A 26,253-nucleotide genomic window follows, 5' to 3' on the forward strand; every position below is an offset into this window, starting at 1 on the left:
TCCTCATCCTGAGGAAGTTCCCCTTCCTCCTCTTGATCATCCTGATCTGAATCATTTAAGTCATCACGAATTGTAATAACGTTTTGGACCTCCTTCTGAAGAGGAGGAGGCGGCGGCTGAGCCAGTGGTATTTCCTTTGCAGGCTGAGATATTTTTCCAGTGGCCGCAGGAGCATTATCTTCAGGAAAGCGACGATAATAGCTATCAATCATGCTTCTAAGGTCCGATATTAAAGAAATAGGCACCGACATGGCCTCTTCCCGCACAGGCGTATCCACTTCTTCTTCATCATCATAGTGGTAGGCCTGGTGAAATGACTCGTATCTCATCTGGCCTTTGACCGGCCGCTCCGTAAAAGAGAAGTGTTCCTGTGCCCCCTGGTGGTCTTCCTCCTCGGAATCCTGATGTTTAATATGGAGTTGCGAAGGACTGTAAGCAACACCAACAGAACCTTCCTCCTCTGATTCCTGACAGTCCAGAATGGTAGAGGGCAGCAAGGGTGAAATTTTGGGCGTAGACAATTCACCTTTTTTGCTCGTCAACGCTCCCGTCGACGGAGCAATGCTCTTTATAGAAATATATGTTGATGTTATTCTTGTTGGAGATGGCATCGCCAACGATTTTTTCATCGTCGACGGGGCCGTCGACGGGGCCGTCGACGGGACAATCATTCGCATCGTCGACGGGATACTCGTCGACGAAGATCTTGCCGTCGACGAAGGTCTGGCACTCACCGTCGACGGAGTCGTCGTCGTCATCGTCGTCGACGAAGCTGTCGTCGTCGAGATTGTCGTCGTCGTCGTCGTTGACGAGACGGTCGTCGTCGAGGTCGTCGACGGCCTCGTCGACGGTCTGACTGGAATCTCAGTAGATTTCGTCGACGGAAGCGACGACGGAGCCTTCTTTTCTGAGGAAGGCTTGAGAGGAGTTGGAGGGAGTGAAGTAGAAGGTTCACCTTCCTTAGATCTTCCTGATTTTTGTTTCTTCACCTCACCCTTTTCCTCAGAGGACCCTCTTTTCAATTTCTTAGAGGTGTGTCCCTTGGCTTCTCCCTCAGACTCCGAGTCATGAGTTTTCCTTTTCTGAAGCCATAACAAGAGGCGCGCTTCTCTATCCTTCAGTGTTTTAGCAGAGAAGGTCCGGCAATATTTGCAGTCCTTAGGAATATGCTTAGGGTACAAACAGTACAAGCATTCCTTGTGAGGATCTTCAGAATACAGTCTGGCCTTGCCACAGGACCTGCAAGCTCTGAAAAGGCTCTTCTTGGAGTTTTCAGACATATTGAAAGAAATCAAGTTTGATAATAAAGAACAGTACCTGACTTCCAACTGTGAAAGGTCAAAAGTTCAGTGAAGAGAGAATAAACTGAGCAGAGCTCAGGGAGACTCCTTCTCACACGAAGGCGGTTGGAAATCTGAGGTATGGTGGCTCTGCTGGGAATGGTGTAGGCTGGTGCTGGCTGCTGATTGGCTGTAGTTTGGGCCACATAATGAGGAGGAGAGGTTACCTAGTGGTTTCACTACTCTATGGCTTCCAGGCAGTTTTTTCTTCTACTGCTATGGTTATTATATACCGGGAGACTCCCACCATGACGACGGGGAAGATACAAGCATGTGAATCTATGAAAGATTGAATACTGGAGAATGTCTTGTAAAAATAAACAGCTGCCTGACGCGTTTCATGCTTCTATGCATTTCTTCAGAGGCAGTGTGTGGCACTCAGCGTGATGCAGCAGTGATATTCATAATGCAGATCAGCTGCCATGTGGGCGGAGGCTCGCACTGAGCCTGCTGGTATTTGTAGTGCGAAATTAAACTCCAGTGAGTTGCTGCCACGCAATGAAATTCTGCCTTAAAATAAATACCTTTGCTCACTTAGCTGAACCAATAGTCTTTTATGAAATGGCATCCTGTCCCCAGCGCTGATCGTCGTTTGACTCCAGCAGGTCAACTTTGCAGTTTCAGGGCTCTCCTACGACCGGGACCAGCCGTTAAACATCCAAACCACAAGTTTGCCCATGAAGGAGAGCCACAAACAGGAGGTAAAGTTCGCCGTTTTATTTCATGATGGTGCAGCAAAGCAGAAAGAATGTCTTGTAAAAATAAACAGCTGCCTGACGCGTTTCATGCTTCTAAGCATTTCTTCAGAGGCAGTGTGTGGCACTCAGCGTGATGCAGCAGTGATATTCATAATGCAGATCAGCTGCCATGTGGGCGGAGGCTCGCACTGAGCCTGCTGGTATTTGTAGTGCGAAATTAAACTCCAGTGAGTTGCTGCCACGCAATGAAATTCTGCCTTAAAATAAATACCTTTGCTCACTTAGCTGAACCAATAGTCTTTTATGAAATGGCATCCTGTCCCCAGCGCTGATCGTCGTTTGACTCCAGCAGGTCAACTTTGCAGTTTCAGGGCTCTCCTACGACCGGGACCAGCCGTTAAACATCCAAACCACAAGTTTGCCCATGAAGGAGAGCCACAAACAGGAGGTAAAGTTCGCCGTTTTATTTCATGATGGTGCAGCAAAGCAGAAAGAATGTCTTGTAAAAATAAACAGCTGCCTGACGCGTTTCATGCTTCTATGCATTTCTTCAGAGGCAGTGTGTGGCACTCAGCGTGATGCAGCAGTGATATTCATAATGCAGATCAGCTGCCATGTGGGCGGAGGCTCGCACTGAGCCTGCTGGTATTTGTAGTGCGAAATTAAACTCCAGTGAGTTGCTGCCACGCAATGAAATTCTGCCTTAAAATAAATACCTTTGCTCACTTAGCTGAACCAATAGTCTTTCATGAAATGGCATCCTGTCCCCAGCGCTGATCGTCGTTTGACTCCAGCAGGTCAACTTTGCAGTTTCAGGGCTCTCCTACGACCGGGACCAGCCGTTAAACATCCAAACCACAAGTTTGCCCATGAAGGAGAGCCACAAACAGGAGGTAAATTTCGCCGTTTGCAAAGCAGAAAGAATGTCTTGTAAAAATAAACAGCTGCCTGACGCGTTTCATGCTTCTATGCATTTCTTCAGAGGCAGTGTGTGGCACTCAGCGTGATGCAGCAGTGATATTCATAATGCAGATCAGCTGCCATGTGGGCGGAGGCTCGCACTGAGCCTGCTGGTATTTGTAGTGCGAAATTAAACTCCAGTGAGTTGCTGCCACGCAATGAAATTCTGCCTTAAAATAAATACCTTTGCTCACTTAGCTGAACCAATAGTCTTTCATGAAATGGCATCCTGTCCCCAGCGCTGATCGTCGTTTGACTCCAGCTGGTCAACTTTGCAGTTTCAGGGCTCTCCTACGACCGGGACCAGCCGTTAAACATCCAAACCACAAGTTTGCCCATGAAGGAGAGCCACAAACAGGAGGTACATTTTGCCGTTTTATTTCATGATGGTGCAGCAAAGCAGAAAGAATGTCTTGTAAAAATGAACAGCTGCCTGACGCGTTTCATGCTTCTATGCATTTCTTCAGATGCAGTGTGTGGCACTCAGCGTGATGCAGCAGTCATATTCATAATGCAGATCAGCTGCCATGTGGGCGGAGGCTCGCACTGAGCCTGCTGGTATTTGTAGTGCGAAATTAAACTCCAGTGAGTTGCTGCCACGCAATGAAATTCTGCCTTAACCACTTGCATGCTAATGACAAGGTGAACTCGTCATGAGGCACACTGGATCTGTGCTCATGACAAGGTCAACTCGTCATGTATAATGGGAAACATAAATCTCCAGCACAGGAGGGGAAAACCCCTTAGCAGCCAAGTGGTTAAAATAAATACCTTTGCTCACTTAGCTGAACCAATAGTCTTTCATGAAATGGCATCCTGTCCCCAGCGCTGATCGTCGTTTGACTCCAGCAGGTCAACTTTGCAGTTTCAGGGCTCTCCTACGACCGGGACCAGCCGCTAAACATCCAAACCACAAGTTTGCCCATGAAGGAGAGCCACAAACAGGAGGTAAATTTCGCCGTTTTATTTCATGATGGTGCAGCAAAGCAGAAAGAATGTCTTGTAAAAATAAACAGCTGCCTGACGCGTTTCATGCTTCTATGCATTTCTTCAGAGGCAGTGTGTGGCACTCAGCGTGATGCAGCGGTGATATTCATAATGCAGATCAGCTGCCATGTGGGCAGAGGCTCGCACTGAGCCTGCTGGTATTTGTAGTGCGAAATTAAACTCCAGTGAGTTGCTGCCACGCAATGAAATTCTGCCTTAAAATAAATACCTTTGCTCACTTAGCTGAACCAATAGTCTTTCATGAAATGGCATCCTGTCCCCAGCGCTGATCGTCGTTTGACTCCAGCAGGTCAACTTTGCAGTTTCAGGGCTCTCCTACGACCGGGACCAGCCGTTAAACATCCAAACCACAAGTTTGCCCATGAAGGAGAGCCACAAACAGGAGGTAAATTTCGCCGTTTTATTTCATGATGGTGCAGCAAAGCAGAAAGAATGTCTTGTAAAAATAAACAGCTGCCTGACGCGTTTCATGCTTCTATGCATTTCTTCAGAGGCAGTGTGTGGCACTCAGCGTGATGCAGCAGTAAATGTGAAATGTAAATGTAGGTGTACTTATATAGCGCAAACCTGTCACCCAAAGGGCATCCTGGCGCTTGCTTAGGGAACCCGTCCTGGTATTCCCCTGTGAGAAACCCCGGCAGGGTGTCCACAAGGTGAAAGCCAGGCATCCCGCCGCGAGGGGCCGTAGTGGAGATTAAGCAAGCTATTGCCCAGAGTTGCAGAGTGTGACCCCGTGATTCGAGTAGGCACCGGAGCGAGAATTGTCGAGTCCGTGGAATTTTGAGCCCGAGACCCGCCGAGGCGGGGAATCGAACCCTGGTCCACGGTCGATCTCAGCTTCCAGGTCTGCCGCCTCTAACCACTGAGCCACGCAGATGCAGATCAGCTGCCATGTGGGCGGAGGCTCGCACTGAGCCTGCTGGTATTTGTAGTGCGAAATTAAACTCCAGTGAGTTGCTGCCACGCAATGAAATTCTGCCTTAAAATAAATACCTTTGCTCACTTAGCTGAACCAATAGTCTTTCATGAAATGGCATCCTGTCCCCAGCGCTGATCGTCGTTTGACTCCAGCAGGTTTGGATGTTTAACGGCTGGTCCCGGTCGTAGGAGAGCCCTGAAACTGCAAAGTTGACCTGCTGGAGTCAAACGACGATCAGCGCTGGGGACAGGATGCCATTTCATGAAAGACTATTGGTTCAGCTAAGTGAGCAAAGGTAATTATTTTAAGGCAGAATTTCATTGCGTGGCAGCAACTCACTGGAGTTTAATTTCGCACTACAAATACCAGCAGGCTCAGTGCGAGCCTCCGCCCACATGGCAGCTGATCTGCATTATGAATATCACTGCTGCATCACGCTGAGTGCCACACACTGCCTCTGAAGAAATGCATAGAAGCATGAAACGCGTCAGGCAGCTGTTTATTTTTACAAGACATTCTTTCTGCTTTGCTGCACCATCATGAAATAAAATGGCGAAATTTACCTCCTGTTTGTGGCTCTCCTTCATGGGCAAAAAGTTTGGAGATATATATATATATATATATATATATATATCACTTTTCCACAAAGAAATCTCTCTGCACTCACAGCTCCGTTAGTTTTTGCCAATAACTTCACAAAGCCTTCACTTCATCTAGTTTTATATTTCAAACAAATCATTTATCTGTTTCCCATACAGTGACATGACATAATCAGCTGTCATTGTTTCCTATTCGGTTACCTATGTGTATTTAAAGCTATCTTCATTGCATATTTCATCATATGTCTATTAAGACAATTGAATTAGATTAACAGGATTCGTTTCGGGATTTTATGCAAGACATGTGATTGAAAGAAAAAGCAGGAATCGAACCCTTCATTCAAACTGTGCTCATTGCATATCAGTGTGCAGTGCTATGCTAGAGGTTCCCCCTCACAAAGGGATTATCAATATGCTCACGTTCCCTCCTAACATCTCAGATCAGCAAACTCTATGGATTCACCATCTACCGATAATGAATAATTGTTAATCCACCCCATATCTCGTTGTATCTCACAGTCCTTATGTTGTCCATACCAGAGGACCTATCCTGTTCTTATTACATTTATCAATACACCGTTTGTATCTTAGTCAATTATACTTCATTGATACTTTGTAACCTTAAAGACATTCTCTTTACATATCATGTATATACTACATATAGATTATATGATTATCATTCCAGTTCCCATTCCAATTCATTGCTATCCAGTTACTCTTAAAACAATGTTCAGAGAGGCATTATGACAGTCATTCATTTATACGTGGCAGGATGTAAAATGACACATATAAATCTCAAACCCAAGTGTTCACCGGACTACAGATGCGAATGTAGCTCCTCATCCCGATTAAGCCCCCAAGGGGTCAGAGTTCGAAAGTTTAAAATATGTCTGGACTCCTTTTGGCGCAGAATTTTTTCTCTGTCCCCACCCCGTGCATGTTGTTCCACGGCAAAAAATGTCAACAGTTTCCAATTTCCACCATGTTCGTTTTCCATATGTTTGGCTATGGCGTTACTCCTATCAGTGTTCACTGTGGCTCTGACGTGAGATCACATACTGTGCTGCCCACGTATCCTAGCGGGCAACGGAACTCCACCATGTAGATTTCATGTTGGCTTTTGCACGTTATCAATTGTTTGATTCGCCACAATCTTTTGTTTGCCATCTCAATTTCTTTAGTATTTTTAGCTGTGGAGCAAACTTTACAGTACGTGCATTTAAAAATCCTGTGGATTTCAGCCAAGTCGTCTATTTTGTTCGTGAAGTGACTGTGCACCAATGGATCTTTTAAATTGGTGGCTCTACTAAATGTCACGTTAGGTGTGTCTCCTACAATTTTAGCAACTGTTGAGTCTAACTTAAGTATTTTCCAATTTTTTCGTAGTATATATCTGATCTGTTTGTTTTCTGAAGAAAAAGTGGTGATCAACCCAATTTCCTGAGAGATTGTATCACTGCTCAAGGGAAGTTGTTTTTCTGCAATCAATTCAGTACGTGCTAGCCTTGCTGTTTTTTCTTGACATGCTGAGACCAGTTTCTTGTTGTACTTTCGTTCAGTCCAATGGGTTAATGGCGGGGTGGGACCGGAGACGGGACACCAAGTACATGGTTATATGGCTCCTTCCCTGACAAAACTCCTCACCTGGAATATCCGGGGGATGCCATCGCTGGAAAAGTGCAGAATGGTGTACTCCTACTTATGGTGGTATAAAATAGCTATTGCAGGACTACAGGAGACATGTTTGGGGTGACACCATACTGTATATTAAACGTAGATGGCGTGGCCATCTATATGCCACTTCCTTTTCAGGATTTACCAGGGGGACCCTGATGTGGGTGGCCCGGGGACTCCTTTTCAACACCTGCACCATCTCCTTGACCCTGAGGGACGCTGCGTGATATTATACAGACGGCTAGATGGTAGGGAGATATGTTTTATAAATGTGTATGCGTCAAAATCAGATGCTCCTACCTTTTTAGGTCTCTGCTTAGAGATGCGCGAAGCGCTTTCTCGCCAGAGAACTATAGCAATCGTTTCAGCCGACAAAGGGAGACAAGAGCTGGCCACGCGCCCAGCATTGTGAATGGGAGAGGGAGCAACAAGAGCTGGCCACGTGCGGATTTGGTCGCGCGCACGCTCACGGCGACGGCCTCTCCGCCGCGCACCGATGACTGCTCTCTTCCTCAGCAGCCTTTGCCTGTTTTTTTGTTGCAATTGTTCTTTATTTACAAATAAAAAAAAAAACACATAGATGGAGACAAGCTAACTGACGATCATTTACAAACCAGCAGTTCTCGTTACAATGGACTTGTGTTGCTATCTACTAAGGTTAGCAAAACAATGCAGTACAACTAAACGGACGCAAAGCGTTAAAAAATCGTTAGAGAATAACGTGGGACACAAAACGATTCACAACTGGCTAATCAAAACAACACATTTCCCCTCTGCAGAGGAGAGAGGCAGTTTATCCATCTGTTTAACGCGAACAGCATATTACATGGTTAGCAAAGGTTATGTATGCCTGGTGAAGCGGACTCAAAGGTGGCCATATCTCTATATGATCGTTTGTCTAATCAACAAGATGTTTGCATGCAGCCGCACGCGCCAATTTGGTCAACCATTCGTCATGGTTGGGATTCACGGGAGTGCGCCAGGGCACACGTGCGTGACCGCGAGTGAGGCTGCAAGCCAATGGCGCCTGTCCTTGGAAGGAACCGTGATGTCAATCAAGCTGTGTAATATGCATAGCCAAACAGCAGCCCGGAGGCAGCAAGGTAATGCCGTTGATGTCAGTCAATGTCCACCAGACCTGACCACTCCCGTCCAATGGCAGTACAGCCCCGGAGAGGGTGCACAAGATCACAAACAGGTTGATGCATCGCCAGTAGCTACTTTGTGCAACCTCCGTGGTGACCAGTATGTACCAGCTATGGAAGATGTATGAAAATATCTATCTGGACTCCAGAAGGAGGTGAGGAGTTGGAGGTTGAGAGGGTGCTGGGGGGACGCAAAGGTGACTAATCATCAGCTGTATAACTGAGGTCTTGCGAGGCCTGCCAAAAGTCTCTAGGGGCAGGTTTCACAGGGGCTCTCTGAGAGGCCTGGCTGCTGGAGACACCAGGATTCCTTGCACCCCTTTATTGGATCTGTATCATTCTTTGGAGCGCAGTGGCTCTGCAGGAGGGACACACCCCGGCCCATCCCCTCAACGGACCCGGACTCTAAGCCACCTGCACGGTGACCAAGGTAAGTTTCGGGGTCCCCCTCTGGCTACTTGCTGGGTGGTCACCTCCAGCTTTTTAAGGGTGGACTCTGATGGTTCAGGAGAGTGGATTGTTTTTTTAAAGTAATGTATCTCCTGCCTGTTCTGTGTCCGTGCATCTTGGAGGGGGGGGGATCCCCACAAACACTGTGCTCCATAAACCGCACTAAGTGGGCGAACCCCAACCTAGACACTGTGTGTGTGTGAGGCATTGTGTGTGTGAGGCACTGTGTGTGTGAGGCACTGTGTGTGTGAGGCACTGTGTGTGGGAGACACTGTGTGTGTGTGTGTGACTGTGTGTGTGACTGTGTGTGTGTGTGACTGTGTGTGACTGTGTGTGTGTGTCTGTGTGTGACCGTGTGTGTGTGTGTGTGACTGTGTGTGTGTGTGACTGTGTGTGTGTGTGTGTGTGGGACAGTGTGTGTGTGACTGTGTGTGACTGTGTGTGTGTGGGGGACAGTGTGTGTGTGGGACTGTGTGTGTGTGTGGGACAGTGTGTGTGTGGGACAGTGTGTGTGTGGGACAGTGTGTGTGTGGGACAGTGTGTGTGTGGGACAGTGTGTGTGTAGGACAGTGTGTGTGTGGGACAGTGAGTGTGTGGGGCTGTGAGTGTGTGGGGCTGTGAGTGTGTGGGGCTGTGAGTGTGTGGGGCTGTGTGTGTGTGTGTGTGTGTATGTGTGTATGTGTGTGTGTGTATGTGTGTGTGTGTATGTGTGTGTGTGTATGTGTGTGTGTGTGTGTGTGTGTGGGTGCAAATGTAATAGGGCTCGCATTTGCGAGAGAATAAGCTATTGGCATTGTAAATGACATCGCCATTTATTTATCTGTTTTCAAAACCAACACGTACATAAAAAAATTGTCATTTACAATGCCAATAGCTCTAACTTTTTCAAAGGCGAGACCGTTGCATTGTAAATGTTTGTTTTATGATAGGTTGACGGCAGCAACTCCATACTTGGGCGGGGACATTATTCCCTTTGGGGATGTTAATTGTGTGATGGATAGGGTGCTGGATCGTGAAACTCCCCGAACGAAGCCGGGCATGACTGGGGCACTAACGGATATAATGAGAGAGATGGGGCATGTAGATGTATGGCGGGTTAGACACCCAGCTACTAGATCGTTCTCATGTTATACCCCTGCAACTAATACGTACAGCAGACTTGATCAGGTCCTCTTGTCACAGAATTTGTTGTCCAGGGTGGAGGGAGTGGTGTACCTCCCCAGGTGTATCACAGATCATTCACCAGTACTACTAACTTTAAATATGGTACGGTCCAGGGCGAACAACCCCATGTGGCGGCTCCAAACAGAGGCACTGTCGGATCCGCCATTCGCTGGGAAGCTTGAGGAAGATATTTCGAATCATTTTACAGTGAACCGGGGCTCAGCAACGTCAAGGGGTGAGGAATGGGAGGCACTGAAGGTGGTGGTACGAGGGTTTTGCTTTGCTATGACCTATGGGGTCCGAAAGGAGCTCGAGAGAGATATCCAGGCAGTAGAAAGGAGGTTATCTGAACTGGAGGAGGCACTCCCTACTAACCCGGACCGATTGAACGAATGGCGTGAGGAAAGGGAGGAATTGCTAGCGGATTTGTATAGATTAGAGAAATTCCAATATACTGCTTATCGTCAACACCTGCATGCGGAGGGGGATCGCTCTGGAGTGCTTCTTGCGAAGCTGATCCGCAACGAGACGCCTGTGTCACCTATTGTCCAGCTGAAAACCACAGATGGGCACATGGTGCACAGTTAACAGTTAATCTTGGATACTTTGGCAGACCACCTAGCAGGAGTAAACGCAGGACGACCAGATCCGACCCTGGAGGTGCTGGAGCAGTTCCTCACTGTATTGAATCTACTAAAGTTAGATGACGAGGCAAGCCAGATGCTGAGTGATCCGATTTTAAAGGAGGAAGTACTGGGGAGTATAAAGTCCCCGAGATCAGCTAAAAGCCCCGGAAGCGATGGCCTCCTGGACAAATTTTATTAGAGGTAGGTTCCTGTTCTGGTAGACCGCCTTTTGGAGGTATATAACAAAGCGCTTCAAAAACAAACACTCCAGGGGAGTGGCTACGCAGCCGAGCAAGATGGCTGCGGCGTAGAAGAGCTCCGAGGAAGCGTTAGCCTTCTGAATATCTCTGTTCATTAATACGCATTAAAATTATAACCCAAAGACTCTCGCTGGTGCCGAGGAACGGGCGACGACTGCAGGCGCAATTCCGACCCGAATAAACAACGGGAATCATAACCTGACGCGGCTCGAAGTGCGGCGGCCTACGGACCTCGTGGAAGCCGGGGACTTGATTTATGAGGTACGCCCGCGGGGGAAGACTGAGGTGGCAGGGGTGCGGGCCAGCTGCAGTGAGGCCCAGAGAGTGACGGTGACAGAGAGGCTCCCCAGATTCGTACCGGTGTCGCTGCCGGGGGTTGCCTCCGCTCCCTCTTCCCTCCCCGGGGGTTGAATATCGGCGCATTCAGAAGCGGCGTGTTTGATTGGCGCCAGGTGGGCCCGATTTCAGCGGTGGTCACGGCAGGTGCTGGGGCCAACAGGAAGACAACCAACAAGGGTCCGCAGCGCTGCTGGGTGAAAGAGCACAGATTAGATGCCCCCAAGAGAACAAGATAGAGGTGGTGCCGGTCCACGAGGGTGCAGCCGGATCCATACTGATACTAAGGGCGGTCTATGGGACGGTGATAGAAAGGAGAGGCCTCACTAGAATTAGAGCATCAACCGGAGGGTGACCGCGCAAAGCAGGCGTTTGTTGCGGACGAAGGGCCCAGCAGGGTCCCTCACCACATATATCGCCGATTACACGCTTGGCAGGGAGACAACGGTGGCGCAACTTGGGTGCATGCGATCAGCCATCATGCATCTCATCCGCCAGATTAAGGTGCAGTAAAACTCGGTGGAGCACCCAGGGCGCGCAGCTACAGGGGTGAAGGGACTCGGAGGAGCAGGCGGATAGTAACCCACCCACCCCCCGATAGATCCTCTGGTGGCAGTACAACGCAAGCAAGGAGAGCCCTGAGAAAACCGACAGGCCACGTGGAGTGCGGATTTCTATGGCAGGCGGCGGCTAGTACCAGGAGTACCCACATAGTTTGGGGGAGAGATGGCGGGTAGGGGCCTGCGGACTTCAGCCACCCAGTCCAAATTGGACAAGTATGCCTACGGCAAGGACTTCCCACCACTGCCTGAGCGAAAGGAACAAACAGATAAGACTCAAGGGGGAGATGGCGCACAGAAAGTAACCCTAGAGGACATAATGGTCGCCCTCACCCAGTTCAATCCACAGTGGGAACAATATTGACGATGTCTCGTTCCTACGGGCTGACTTTCAAAAAATGACAGCCAGAGTCGCGGAAGTAGAGCAAACCACCAAAACTCTTCTTAAGGACACAACAGCCCTACAAAAAACAGTATCCCCGGAGAACAGAATGATGGCAGCAAAGCTGGACGATCAAGAAGGGTGCTCCCGTCAGAATAACGTCTGAATCACTGGAATTCCTGAAAGCAAAGGGAACCCAGCAATGGACCTCTATGCGGAGGATCTCATAAAAACAAGGCTCCAGCCCAGGGGCCTATCGGCCTTCCTCTCAGTCGAAAGGGTGCATAGAGTTCCCGGGGGTAAGCCTAAACCTGGGGCTCCCCCTAGACCGGTACTTGCCCGCATTTTCAATTTTCGAGATAGAGACATTATATTACAAACCGCCAGAGTGGCTCAGCCGCTCCGAATCCTGAACTCCACAATATCCTTCTTCCCAGACTATACAATGGCGGTCTCCAGACGCCGTAGGAGCTTTATGGAGGTTAAAAAGATATTGAGGGCCCGAGAACTGCCTTACTCGATGTTATTCTCGGCAAAGCTACGGGTAGTGGCGGATGGAAAAACATGGTTCTTCGACACGCCGGAGGAGGTGCACGACTGGCTCGAGGGCTGGAGGCAGGTGAACAGAAACAAACGCAAGGAGAGGGATCGGAGGCGCCGTGGCATGACGGATGAGACTGAGGATCAGGAACAACGGCGAGATGGAGGAGATCGACCGCAGCAGAGTGAAGTTGAAGAATGAAACTGGGCGAAGTCCGTGATCCTACAAGATGAATACAAAGTGTGGGAGTGGACCAGACAGCCTGCAGCGGACCTTGATTTGGACGCTAAGCTGAAGAAGTCTTTGGGGGGAGGGAGGGACTACGCCAGTCCTTGGACTTCTTGCCCCCGACATGCAAGTACTTTTTGGGGTTGGGACTAAGCACTCTGCTAAGTTATGGGGGCGGGCAGTTCTGAGACCGTCCGGCAGGGAGGCAGGGAGGGGGGGGGGGGAGGGGAACTGGGTTGGTATGTTTGGATTTTAATGTACTTAGTTTTCTTTTTCATAGTGCAGAGGGCGCAGGTATGGGACGGAAGGACAGTTCTGTTTCTCCAACAACGTTCGCTCTTTGTACTATTGTTCAGCAAAGTTTTCAGATACAAGGCCTTGTTCAGCTCTTCCCAGCACTTGAGATACATATTCTATTCCATACCTCATCACACATACTTCACCCATCACGGCAGCACAGGTTTCAGCTACCCCTGATCCCACAGGACACCCTACATTTCAAGTAACTCCTCTGTCTATGCTTACGTAGAACGTTCATGGTTTGGGGGACAAAATGAAGAGGGGTTTAGTCCTGCAATGCCTGAAACGACATTCATCAACGGTGGCCCTATTGCAGGAAACGCACCTCACTGGTGTGGCATGTAAGGCTATGGACAGATGGGGATTTAAAATGTTAGTACACTCGAAGTTTTCATCTTGCTCAAGGGGAGTGGGTATTTTAATTAAAAATCAATCCCCATTAATAGTGCTAGACACAAAATCGGACAATTACGGCCGCTTTGCAGCCGTTATAGGTCAATGGGAAGGACGGTCCCTAAACATAGTCTCTATGTACGTTCCCCTGCCCTTCAAGCAGTGACACTCCCAGCATTCAGTAAATTCCTGCTTGACCTTCCAGAAGGGGAGTTGCTGATCGGGGGGGACCTCAATGCAATTATGGACAACACCCTAGACAGCCACTCAGCAAAAACACATGCCGCAGGAGAGTCTCGTCTTGGGAGCTTTCTGGAGGCAATGGGGCTCACGGATGTATGGAGATGGCACCATCCTACGACGCGGCAATTTACCTTTCACTCAGGGGCCCATAATAGTCTGTCCCGCATCGATTATTTTCTTACTACAGCAGACTGCTTGCAGAACATTGACAGTACAGAAATAAAACCCAGGGGTATTTCCGACCACTCCCCAGTGCTATTGACATTCACCCATTATCACAAGGTTAGGCGACGCATTTATCCCATCTACCCGAGCTACTTACAGGTCCCCAAAATTAAAAAGGCGATTCTTGCAGCGACAAAGCATTAATTTCGGGAGAATGAGGCGTCGGTCGATTCCCCAACTACTCTGTGGAAAGCATACAAAACGGTCCTTAGAGGGCAAGCCATTGTCTCGGTCACGGGGCATAAAAGGGAGAAACAGCACGACCTTCATGACCTGGAGCTGGCGTTGCTAGAAGCAGAGGCTCAACACACTAGTGACCCTACGTTGGTAACAGCTCAGAAATTGCGGCTTGCACAACAGCAGCAGAGGAAACACCTAGAAGGTCTGACAAGGTTGCGTCTGACGGCTACCCAGCATAAGATTTACGAGCTTGGAGATAGAGCTGGGAAGCTTCTGGCGTGCCTAGACAAAAGGGAACAAAGTACCAAATGGATAGCAAGGATTAGGACGGTGAAGGGAAAATTACAACAGACCCGCAGGTCATAGTGCAGGCTTTAGCGCATCATTTTCAAATGGTTTATACCCCCACCTCTGAGATGTCGGTAGAGGAAGCACTAACCTATATCCAGGATATTGCCATGCCCCGGCTTTCTCCGGAAGCGGCTCTAGCACTTGAGGTGGATCTTACAGTAGAGGAAATACAGGGGGCAATAGGCGCAATACAGTCCTGCAAAGCGGCAGGCCCTAATGGCATCCCCATCGAGCTCTATAAGAAAACAATGGGAACTGTTGGCCCCCACCTGTTACATATGTATAATGACTTGTCAAAAGAGTGAGTTGCCACCGGACTAAGGACCGGCCACAATAGTGGCAATACTCAAATCGGGCAAACCTGCAGATGAATGTACCTCAAATCGCCCAATCTCACTGATTAATGCGGAGGCCAAAATCCTCGCAAAACTGTTGGCGATCAGACTAATGCCTTACCTAACAACTCTGATACACCCAGACCAATCCGGCTTCATGCCGGGCAGAAGTACAGCACTAAATCGGCCACGTCTGCAGGGTGTGATGGCACGTGTGCCATATCTTCAGGAGTTGGCGGTCATACTTTCCCTAGATGCAAGAATGGCATTCGACTTGGTAGAGTGGCCATTCATGTTTGCGGTGCTTCGCCACTTGGGCTTTGGTCCTAAATTCTCTACATGGGTCCGTCTGCTCTACACCAAACCTATAGCTCATGTGACGGTAAATAGGTACATATCTGACGACTTCCCATTGACATGAGGCACCCGCCATGGTTGTCTCCTGTCGCCGCTGCTCTTCGCGCTGGTCATCGAGCCCTTAGCGGCGTGGATCCGTTGGGAACCAATGATAAAGGGAATCAGATGGACGGGTGAATGGGAAGACCGCATTTCACTTTACGCAGACGACGTCCTACTGTATCTAACCCTTCCCAGACGATCCATACTGGTCCTCTTGAATTTCTTAACTCTTTGGGCGGGCTTCGGGATACACATCAATTGGTCCAAATCTATACTATACGCGCTGCATGGCCCACCACCGCGGCTCCCCCAGAACTGTCCGCTCATGATCGCAGATGGCATGTTCAAATATTTAGGGATCAATGTTACGGCCAACTCCACGGATTTCTGTAAACATAACCTACAGCCCCCACTGGAGCGCCTCGACGGGCCGCATCACACTGGGGGGCGTTGCCACTTACGCTATTAGGGAAGGCGGCGCTATTTAAAATGATGGCGCTTCCTCGTTTCTTATATGAGCTGGAAAACATGCCATTACCGGTCCCCCCGAGCTACTTCAAGGCAATAGAGGCCCAGGTCTCCAACTTGCTCTGGGGACATAAACCAGCGTGCATAGCGGAGACTAAGCTAGTACGTAATTGGTACGATGGGGGGGTGGCACTCCCGAATATACAGTTGTATCACTGGGCGGCACAATTGGAAATAATCAATCAGTGGATACATGCCCCTCAGGAAGACCCGGCGTTTAGAGCAGACAGGGTGGCTTTGGGTGTGGGTGGGATACTGTCCCCCCTTTTAGGATAAAAAGCGCACCAAATCCCTCATTGGACCCAAACAGCAGACAGTCACCATATGGCATGAGGCGCAGAAGAAGCTGGGTTGGCAGGGGACTATAACCCAACTCCCCCCTCTTTGAGATACGCAACAGCTGGGTCAGCTCAGGAATAGTAAAGGTTTTGCCCAATGGAATGCACTTGGAATCTCCACAGTGGGAGATGTGTGGCGCAAGGGAAAGGTTGTGACATTTGAACACCTTCAGCAACAGTATGAGTTGGCGCCCACCGAACTCTTTCGATACACACAAATAAAACATGCACTGTTGACGACCCTACCTCCGGGTTCTGAGGTCCAGAAAGCCTCGCCTTTGGGGGACAGACTATTAACGGACTATATGCAGAAGCGGGCTACCTCATTCACATACCGGAAGCTGGTTAACAATCTCCCAGACCCCACGATAGTGCTCAGAGGGAAGTGGTCCTGCGATGTAGGTGACTTTGATGATTCGGACTGGCAGGAGGCACTTTCATCCCCGAGGGAGGTGGGCATACCCTCGTGACTTAGGCAGGTACAACTCAAGATCCTGCACCGAATCTACTTCACTAGACTCACCCTATATAAAATAGGCAGAGCGTCACATCCATACTGTTTAAGGGCATGTGGGGCGGAAGGGACTTTTTACCATATCATATGGCAATGCCCGAAGATCATGGATTATTGGATACAAATAATGAGAACAATATCACAGGTGGGGGAGATGTCACTTTTACCAGTGCCCAGAAGATGTTTGCTGAATATCTGGGAGCCAAATGATCTTAATCACCCTATGCAGGATTGTGCCACTCTTGGGTTAACGGTAGCAAAGCGTAACATTGCACAGAAATGGGGGGCGGCGGTGGTACCAAAACTGACCGCATGGTGCATGGACATGGATCTGGCAATGACTGCAGAACGGACGGTGTTTCTTAATCATGGCTGCCCGGGGAAATAGAACAAGATCTGGGGGGCCTGGAATGAGTTCCGAGGAAATATGTGTGAAGCGCCAAGAGTTCTGGTAGATGAGAGTTTAGATGAAGATTTCTAGAAGGGAGGAGGCGTGGGATAGACGGGGTATTGGAAGTATTCGTGGTATAATGTACACTGTTATAATACTGTACTGGGAATGTATAGTGTTGGAATCGTTGATGAAGTAAGATTACCATCTGGAAGAAATGTATCTTCTTAATGCGGATTATAATAAAAAGTGTTTTTTTTAAAAACGTACACTCCTGCCCTCTATCAATGAGGCGGTAGTGATGATGCTAACTAAAGTAGACAGGGACGTCCAGCTTCCGGGATCATATAGACCAGTTTCCCAATTAACCCCTTCGATGCTCATGACGGAACGGTTCCGTCATGAGCTACGGTTGAGCTGTGCTCATGACGGAACCGTTCCGTCATGACCACGCCCGTTTTTATTAGGGCCCAGCACCGGAGGGGGAATCGTGGTCGCGCTGAAAAGGTTAAATATAGATATGAAGATCCTCAGTGGGATCATGGCAGCATGATTACAACCATACATGCAGAGGCTAATACATCCGGATCAGGTGTGATTTATCCCTAAACGCAATACAACTCTTAACCTAAAGAGGTTAGCTCATGTATGGCATTCGCCCGCACCACGACAGGAAGATTGCGCTCTGGCGCTGTTGGATATCGAACAAGCGTTCGATTCCGTAGGATGGGAATACCTCTGGGAAGTATTGCAGGTACGAGGGGTCGGAGAACAATGTCGACAATGAACGCGGATGCTATAAGCAGAACCCAGTGCTAGGATTAAATTGGGTGGGAGGGTGTCAGGGGCGTTTCAGTTGCAACATAGTACCAGACAGGGCTGTCCCCAGTCGCCATTACTTTTGCCATGGCTATGGAGCCTTTAACAGCGCTCCTACGAGGAGAGCTGGAGGTCTTCGGGATTAAGCTGGGGGGGACTAACCATGTGGTGTCTATGTATGCGGATGACACCTTGGTGTACGTTCGGGACCCTCTGCAAGCTATCCCAAATTTGCTGGATGCCCTGGAGTGGTTTGGCCATGTATCGGGGCTGCGGATTAATCGTGGAAAAACTAAAATGATCCCATTAGGGAGACTGACTGCAATCCCAGAAGAAGAATTGCTAGAGGTGGGGCTCCTATGGGTGAGAACTGTGCCTACATACCTAGGGGTCAGACTGGCAGAGTCAGCTGAACAGTACCTAAACCTCAACATAAGTAAAGTAGTAGAAGGGTTGCAGGGTAAGTGCGTTTTTGGCGAGAGCAGCCCCTGTCTCTTATGGGGAGGATAGCCCGGATTAAAATGGTGGTTTTGCCCAGATGCCTGTATGCGATGCAACATTCTTTCTATCGGATTCATCGCCTTTTTTTTATTACATTGGATAAGTTATTGATTAACTTAATTTGGGGACCCAAGCGCAAAAGGGTCAGCTTAACCACTTTGCAGAGAACACGGCAGACCGGGGGTCTGGAAGTCCTGTGTTAGAAATAGTATTATTCGGCCTCGCAGCTACAACATGCGGAACATTGGCTTGGCAGGGATGATAATTGGGAAAAGTCCCTGCTGGCGAGGACTCTTGGTGGCAGGGAATTGCCAGAGTTGTTAATGTTGGGAGCACGGGTGCCAGGGATTAGTCCCTATATTGTTTGACACATGGCGGGGATATGGGAATTGCTAGTCCGGAAAGTGGTGAAAAGAACGCTGAGTATGTTGCTTTTCGGCAGATATCTGCAACTATGTCGACGCAGAGGTGGTGCGAGGCGGGCTGCCTGAATATGGGGAACCTTTTTAATAATAATCAGCACATTACCCGCGAGCAGGCGATAGAAACTTTTGACCTAGGTATATATTGGAAAATAGCACAAGTGGCGAGGGAGTTGTGGCCCATGTTTCCAGATGAACCTCCGGTCTCTAAGGTGTTGCACACCCTGATAATCATGGTTCAAGGGAGTATACTGACCTCACATCTTTACAGGGCAATCCGAGAAGACAGGGCAGTTAGGACATTGCCAGTAAAGACGGGATGGGAGGCCCTGACGGGGAACCCCATTGTTGAGAAAGACTGGGTTCAAATGCATGAAGGGGTGAAGCAGGTGAGCGCGAATGTGAGGTTTAAATTAATTCAATATAATTACATACACCAGGTGTATTTGTCACCCAAGATGCTACATAAGATTTATCCGGAGCGTTCAGGGCAATGCCCTGGATGCGGCGAAGCAGACGCGGAATTCATTCATATGGTCTGGTCTTGCCCAGAATTACACGACTTCTAGACGGATGTCCTGACTGCGCCACGACGAGTGACGGGATGGGAAACAGCAGGAGAGATTCAGGTGGGGCTGCTAGGCCTGCTGCCTAGACTTAAAAATAAAGGTTTCAGCAGGAGATTTGTCCGCCTGGGATTAGTGCTGGCAAAAAGACGGATTGCCATAATATGGCTGAGCTGTCGACCGCCCGTAATGATGCAATGGAAACGAGACATGACAGAATGGGCGACGGCCGAGGTGCTCAGAATGCAACAGACCAGGAGGGATGAAAGGTTGGAGGATGACATGCGGGCATGGAGGATGATGTTGGGTGAACTAGCGAACAACATAGGACAGTGAAATAAATGAAGATGAGGATGGCAGTGTGCAAGAAAGAAGCGGATTAGAGGGTAGGCAGGAGGCGGGGAGAAGGCCCAGATAGGATCTCTCGGATAATGAATAGACTAGGACTGTGAGATTAAATGACAAGTAGCTATACCGAAAGGGAATTTGCCAGACATGATAGAAAAGACTGTATTCAGTTGTGGGTGTGGGGGGTTGGTGGGGAGGATTACACAGTCACAGGCTGGCCCCTATTACTCAAATAATCTGGACCACGCGGGACACTTCATGGGGGTTGGAATGAGACAGAGAGACATGTATAAAAAATTAAGCGTTCTTTATTAGGATCTGAACAGACTATAACTATGCGATGTAATCAAACTGCTCCACATATGTGTGATTTGTGTTATGATGTTCCTCATGTGTGCCCGTGACAACATAAGAATGTACTGTGTAATAATAATGCAAATGCTAATAAAAGATATATTTTCGGCATGGTAACTAGCCCCTGCCGGGCACAGAGGAGCTTGCCTTAGATACACCAGCGGCTGTCCCGCTGCGTGTTCGTGTTCCCACTGCCATTTAAAGGGCTTGGAGCGCTTGCAGACTCTTCACCCTACTACCTAATTGGTCCCCCTATCTGAGAACCAACAAAAGACTATGGCGCAAACCAGAACATTTTAAATATAATATCCCCAAAGTAAAGTAAAAATTGCAATGCTAAAAACAAAGAATAAGGAAATCGTATTCAATAAAACAAGTGAAGTCGAGTACAACTATTATTAGGCAGAGCGCTAAAATTCAATTTATTTCTATAGCGAGCACGTCCGCGTTCTCAATGCCGTTTAAAGGGCTTGGAGCTCTTGTAGACTTCCCCCTACTACCTGATTAGTAGCTCTCCTCGAGAACCAACAATAGTCTATGGCGCAAACAAGAAGATTTTAAACATAAAATCCCCCAAAGTAAGGAGCAGATTGAAATGCTAAACACAGAGCACAAGAAGTCAGATTCAATAAAACAAGTAAAGTCGGGTACAACTATTAAAAGGCCGAGCACTTAAATTCAAGTTACTTCTATAGCGACCTCTCGGTTTGAGTCCAACCACCTATGGTATTAAAACAAGACAAAAGGGTTAATTACTTTAGCCAGACAGACTTGCCAGCTCAGGCACGCCAAAATATTACATTACCACACCTGGGGCGCAGTGAACGTATTTGCTGTTCACTTTGCCTACACAGATCCAGCACAGCAACTGTGCACCTGTGTAGAATCTACAAAGCATACCCACTGAGGTCATATGTTGGAGAAGTGCCAGTGTAAATGTAAATGTAAATGTATGTATACTTGTAAAGCGCACTATCACCTTTCAGGCATCCTGGCGCTGTATACCGCTGTGGAACCCTTCCTGGCTTTACCTGTGAGATGCCCCCTACTGGGCACCCCCAAGGTGAAGCCAGGCATCCTAGCGCTTTCGGGGCCGTTGTGGAGATTAAGCAAGCTATTGCCCAGAGTTGCAGAGTGGGACCCATGATTAGAGTATTGCACCGAGGCGAGAATTATCAAGTCCGTGGACATTGAGCCCAAGACCCTGCCGCGTCGGGAATTGAACCCTGGTCCCGGGCCAGACCTCAGCCTCAGGGTCTGCCGCTCTAATCGGTGAGCCACACTGCTCCTCACAGTCAATACTTATTCTCAGTTCCAGTGCATATGATGACTGTATTTATTAATTGTAGCAGTAGTGACAGAGCGACACCAGTATCTCTAATGGGCCCAGACTAACAACACTACATTGGCTTCAGGACAGCATTGATTTCAAAACATTGGTTTCAGACATGCTGGCGGTTACAGCAAAGAAAAGAACATGGACCCAACCTATATGGTCTACCCACCACTGGGTCTCAGCGCAAGCATGTGAAACAGTCAATGTTGGACACGAGAACAGAAACCAGAATACAATGAGAACTAATCAGAAACTGTCAATCCCTTATTTCGAGTTCAGATAGAAGACTACTTCTCTTAATTCAGCACAGTCTTGCCACTTTAAAATGGCAATACCCAATCACAATTGGTATGGATGCTCACCAAGCACTGAGAAGCATAAAAGAGGTCAACCACCACCAGCAACAACTATGGATCTTGTCACAGGCCTGTTGCCCATAAAATCTGCATCAATGTTGCAAGACGACTGGGGAAAGAAGCATCGCCTGGACAGCCAAGATGGTGGTCGCTCTACTGTGAACTCTAGGTTCTCTCCATTGGAAGCCACATCCATCCTTCTTGCAGGCTATATTTCACGGGCCCCTTAAGAAACAACTGTGCATTTAAGGGCACCATGAACTCCGATACCTGTGGAGCTAGGGTGGAGTACACCGATTGGACTAGTTTTGAGCTCTCTACTTCAGGACTGGCTTTCCTACGCCGGGTCAAAATGGTGGCCATCGGCACCCTGGGATTCTTGACGGGCAATTAAGACTATATAGTGGGTCTACTCAGCAAGCAGATGGCACATATGGTCATTGTGCATTGTCAGAAACTATTTGCCTCTGTGCAACTTGTTTCATTAGAAATGTATCAACTTTGTGTCAGCATTCCAGGGGTTCACATGTTTATCTGTACAGTGGAAAAAGGATGGTAACCAACATATGACAATGATGCAGATGCTTATAATGCTAAAGATTGAGCTAGTCAATCAACTTTCAAATTAATGACAATGATCTGCTGTTTGTCTGATTGATAGTATGCAATGAATGTTTGGTACACAGTATGTGGTGCAAAAGTTAAAATAATAAAAAATAGATTAAAAAAAAAGTAATTAGATCTCATGCTGATGAAACAAAGGATACAGCGATAAACTGGAAGAATTGGAGAACTTTTATAAATTCTCTACACCAAAGTAAAGTGCTCCCAAGCCCAGTAGTTCAGTTTGCCAACAGTTCTCAAGAGAGTGTAAGGAGATCTGAGAAGCCCCTATAACCAGAAGAGATCAGACACACTATAAAATCATTAAAAAGTAACAAAGCCTTGTGATCAGAATGCTTAACTGGTAGTTTCTACAAAACATATTTGAACCTATTACTACCTACAAATGAGAAACATCTGCAATGAAGGAAGACGTCATCATCCATTAGATTGTCACACATTTGTAATCTTCATTTATGTGCCTTGTACAGTTCAACAGCTCTTCTTAACAAATACGAAAACCTACGCAAGGTGTTGCCAGAAACTTAAATAAGATTTTGCCAAACCTAATCCATACAGACCATGCAGGTGTCCTCCTTACCAGACAAACCCATGACATATAAGGTAGACGGTCAATCGGACTTCAAAGACACAAGAAGAAAAACATTCTGCAATACTGATCTCCTTATGTGCAGAAAAAGCCTTCGAATTAGTCCTTTACAACACAAACAATGACGGAAATGGGTTTTATAAACCTAGTAATGGCCAGTTTCAGTAAGCCAATGGGATACTATCTCATTAAATTGTCACAGAGACCCAAAGAATTCTCACTGGCAAGTGGCACTCAACGAGTTTTCCCGATGTCACACCTGCTGTTCTCTCTTTAAATAGATGGAGCATGAAGGTGATATAATCCGGCGAACGTCGGGAGAACTTACTGCTTAATGTGGAAGCCAGCTATGATGCAAGCCCCCTTTGAGCCGGTAATTACCAATTTGCCAATCGGAGGTGCGCATGTTGGCAGGCGCAGGGGTGAATGTCTCCAATGCAGCATGTGAGGGCTATTGAATTTCACAGTATTCTGATCAACATGTTCTACATCCCTGAACACGCACGCTTGCCTCCCCTGTATCGATCACGGCTCCATTACATGTCCCTTCCTAGGCTGGGGCCCCTCTCTCCCCCTCCCCCTCGCCCTCATGTTACATGACCATACAAACTATTTGTTTTTCCACACCTAGTTGGCGTCCCTCTCTCCTCATACGTGACTTGACTCCTGATTTCTTCCTTACAGCCTCACAAGATTGTTTGTTTTGTTAAGACGTTTTGTTTGGTATAAGATTGACATGCGCGTTGCTGCTGCTGGTTATATTGGTCGATAAATGGTTTTCGCATGTGCAGCATGTCACAGCAAGTCTCTACCTGCTGCAAGGTATGTGGCAGCTGTTCCATGTTATGCATAAAACCTAATAAACATTTTTTTTAAAAAAGGTGATCACATTTGGCCAGGATTAACCCAAAATCTCACTTTATGCAGGCAATGTCCTACTTACTCTAGATGATCCTGAATCCTCCCTGCCCCAATTACTAGCTCAGCACCAAAATCTTTAACTACTCTCTGGTTACAAAATAAACATGGAAATAAAATCAATTTCTCAACACCAACCTATGTAATTCAGAAATTATCTTTTCCACTGGTCCAAGACCTATATCAAATACATAGGAATTGAAAATTACCAGTCACAGATATCAATTATACAAATTCAATATTCCAATCCCGTTGTTGAGGGGGTCAGAAAAGATGTCAATACATAGAGACTTGTTCTTCTTGTGGTTAGGCTGAATAAATAGAATTTTTAAAAAATTCCTCCCTAGAGTCTTGTATTTGTTTCAGGCTCTCCTGTTGTCCATAGAGAGGGATTTTTTTCAAACGTATCCGCCAGGCTATGTTGAAAATGATATGGTGTAAGGCTGGAGATTAGAGCTCTCTCAAATTACTACAATAAAAGGCTACAGGAGGCCTAGAACTCCCAGGTTCCCAAGCATATTATAAGGCAGCATAGTCGGGAATTATAATCGAATGGTTCAAATGTGAGTCCGACAAACCACGCTGCCATGGATCACGTCTTCTTGGAACAACCCTTGAGGAACCTCACACTCCTAGTGCTGTCAAGCATTTCAGTACAGGGCCCAGCAGTCTTAGGACATCTCTGCTTGCAAGTCACTTTTTATTTTTTTGATAATGTGTGTGCTCTACAAAAGTAAAGTCAGGGTGCTCGCAAACTGGAAAATGCACTGCATTTCTGAATGTAGAACACTAACCTCTTGATGCACAGTAACATATGATCTACATACAAACTGTACTTAATTTTCATTACATACCTTTCAAAAGTTGATTTAAATCCATTGCATCATGAAGGGCTTTTTGATTATATTTATGTTCCGAGTCAGGATCTACGAGGGAAGATTATAAAAAATAGATTGGGTGTTAATTCTTTCTTCTCTAACTCGGACTTCAAGAGAGCATCTGTAAAAATGTATTTTTGAAGAAAACATACCACAAATCTCCTGGCTCACATTTTCTTGTCGTTTTATTATCTTTTTCTTCATTTCATTTGTAGCTGCAAGATCAAAAGACTGAATAGGACTGATGTCCGGAGTAGACAGTGGTGTTACGTCAGTCACTGTATCCTCCGATTCGTCGTGGTGGTCTTGAATCTTTTTATTCCTTTCTGATCTCTTTACCGCAGATTTGGAACTACGCTCTGAAGAACAGTGAGACAAACCAGAAGTAGTATGTTTTATTTTGGTCTTGGAGTAAGAGGGCTCGGAGTTGCAGCTCGCAGAGTCTGAACTTTCAGCTTCTGAACTGGAGGATGATGAACTGAAATGAGTTTTCTTTTTACCAGTAATCTTTTTGAAACTGCTAGATTGCTTCCCTGATTTTGATCTGTATCTCCGAGCCTTGCCTTCATCACTACTGTCCTCCTCATCGGTGTAATAACTATCCTCATACTCTCGCCTTATTTCAGGAATTCCAGTGGGTATAGTTGTGTGCATTTCTAAGCTTTGTGAAGGGTTTTTTCGAGAACTATGTGCACTTTCAGGTCTTGGCCCAATTGATGAAGAATCACTTGCTGCATTTGGTCCATCAAGTAGGATATGTGCCTGTGGTTTCTCTCTCTCCTCCTCACTCGAAGACTCTTTCTGTGATTCCAATGCTGCTTTATAATGAAGTTTATTATTCCATGTGTCATCTTTGGCTCGAGGCCCATTTTGCTTTGAAGTTTCTATACCGTTATTTTCTCCTTTTTTTGCTACTTCATCAGCATCACTATCAAAAAAAGCATGATCCACTTCATTATCATCTGATAAGTCTTCAAATTGGTTCATGATGGGAAACACTCATAAGAAAACCTGTACGTTAAAAGAAAAGTTAAAATTAAAAGTAATTACAGTAACATAACACAAACCTTGATATTTACTGTAAATAAAGAAGCAAAAATTGAACACTTATTGAAAGTAGTTTATGCACAAATGTTATGGTGATGCTCATTTTCAAGTTCCTCAAAAAATCATAATCTATACAGGTTAAAAAAGTATTTGCCCGTTGGTTAAGATGTTGTTGAACGGTGCGCCCCAAAGTGTTTAGAACCACAACCCAATTTTAAGGATGATAAACGTTCGCGACCCATCAAGCTTTAACTGACATAAGGCAAGTGAGGAAAATAATTTTTCAATCAACAATCATTTTTAACAGGACTCCATTGGTTTTGCATTGCCATCTCGTGGGAAACACTTTCACAGAACCCACCTGGACGTTTTTCCTGATGTACGAGGAAAATTCTATCAGCACGACAA

General features: G+C 47.1%; 1 protein-coding gene across 8 annotated transcripts in view; it reads right to left on the reverse strand.

Annotated features, from left to right (window-relative positions):
- Positions 1-26,253, reverse strand: part of CFAP97 (cilia and flagella associated protein 97) — a 427,501-nt gene that overhangs the window by 234,754 nt on the left and 166,494 nt on the right. For all 8 annotated transcript variants that reach the window (XM_078678037.1, XM_078678036.1, XM_078678038.1 and 5 more), the window contains 2 exons: positions 24,951-25,809; positions 24,775-24,846 (listed from right to left, as the gene is read on the reverse strand). In XM_078678037.1, the coding sequence (XP_078534163.1) occupies positions 24,775-24,846; positions 24,951-25,785 (907 nt within the window). In that variant the 5' untranslated portion in view covers positions 25,786-25,809. The remainder of the gene's footprint in view (positions 1-24,774; positions 24,847-24,950; positions 25,810-26,253) is intronic.

Source organism: Lissotriton helveticus, chromosome 2_2 (assembly GCF_964261635.1).
Source record: "Lissotriton helveticus chromosome 2_2, aLisHel1.1, whole genome shotgun sequence".
Classification (NCBI taxonomy): Eukaryota; Metazoa; Chordata; class Amphibia; order Caudata; family Salamandridae; genus Lissotriton; species Lissotriton helveticus.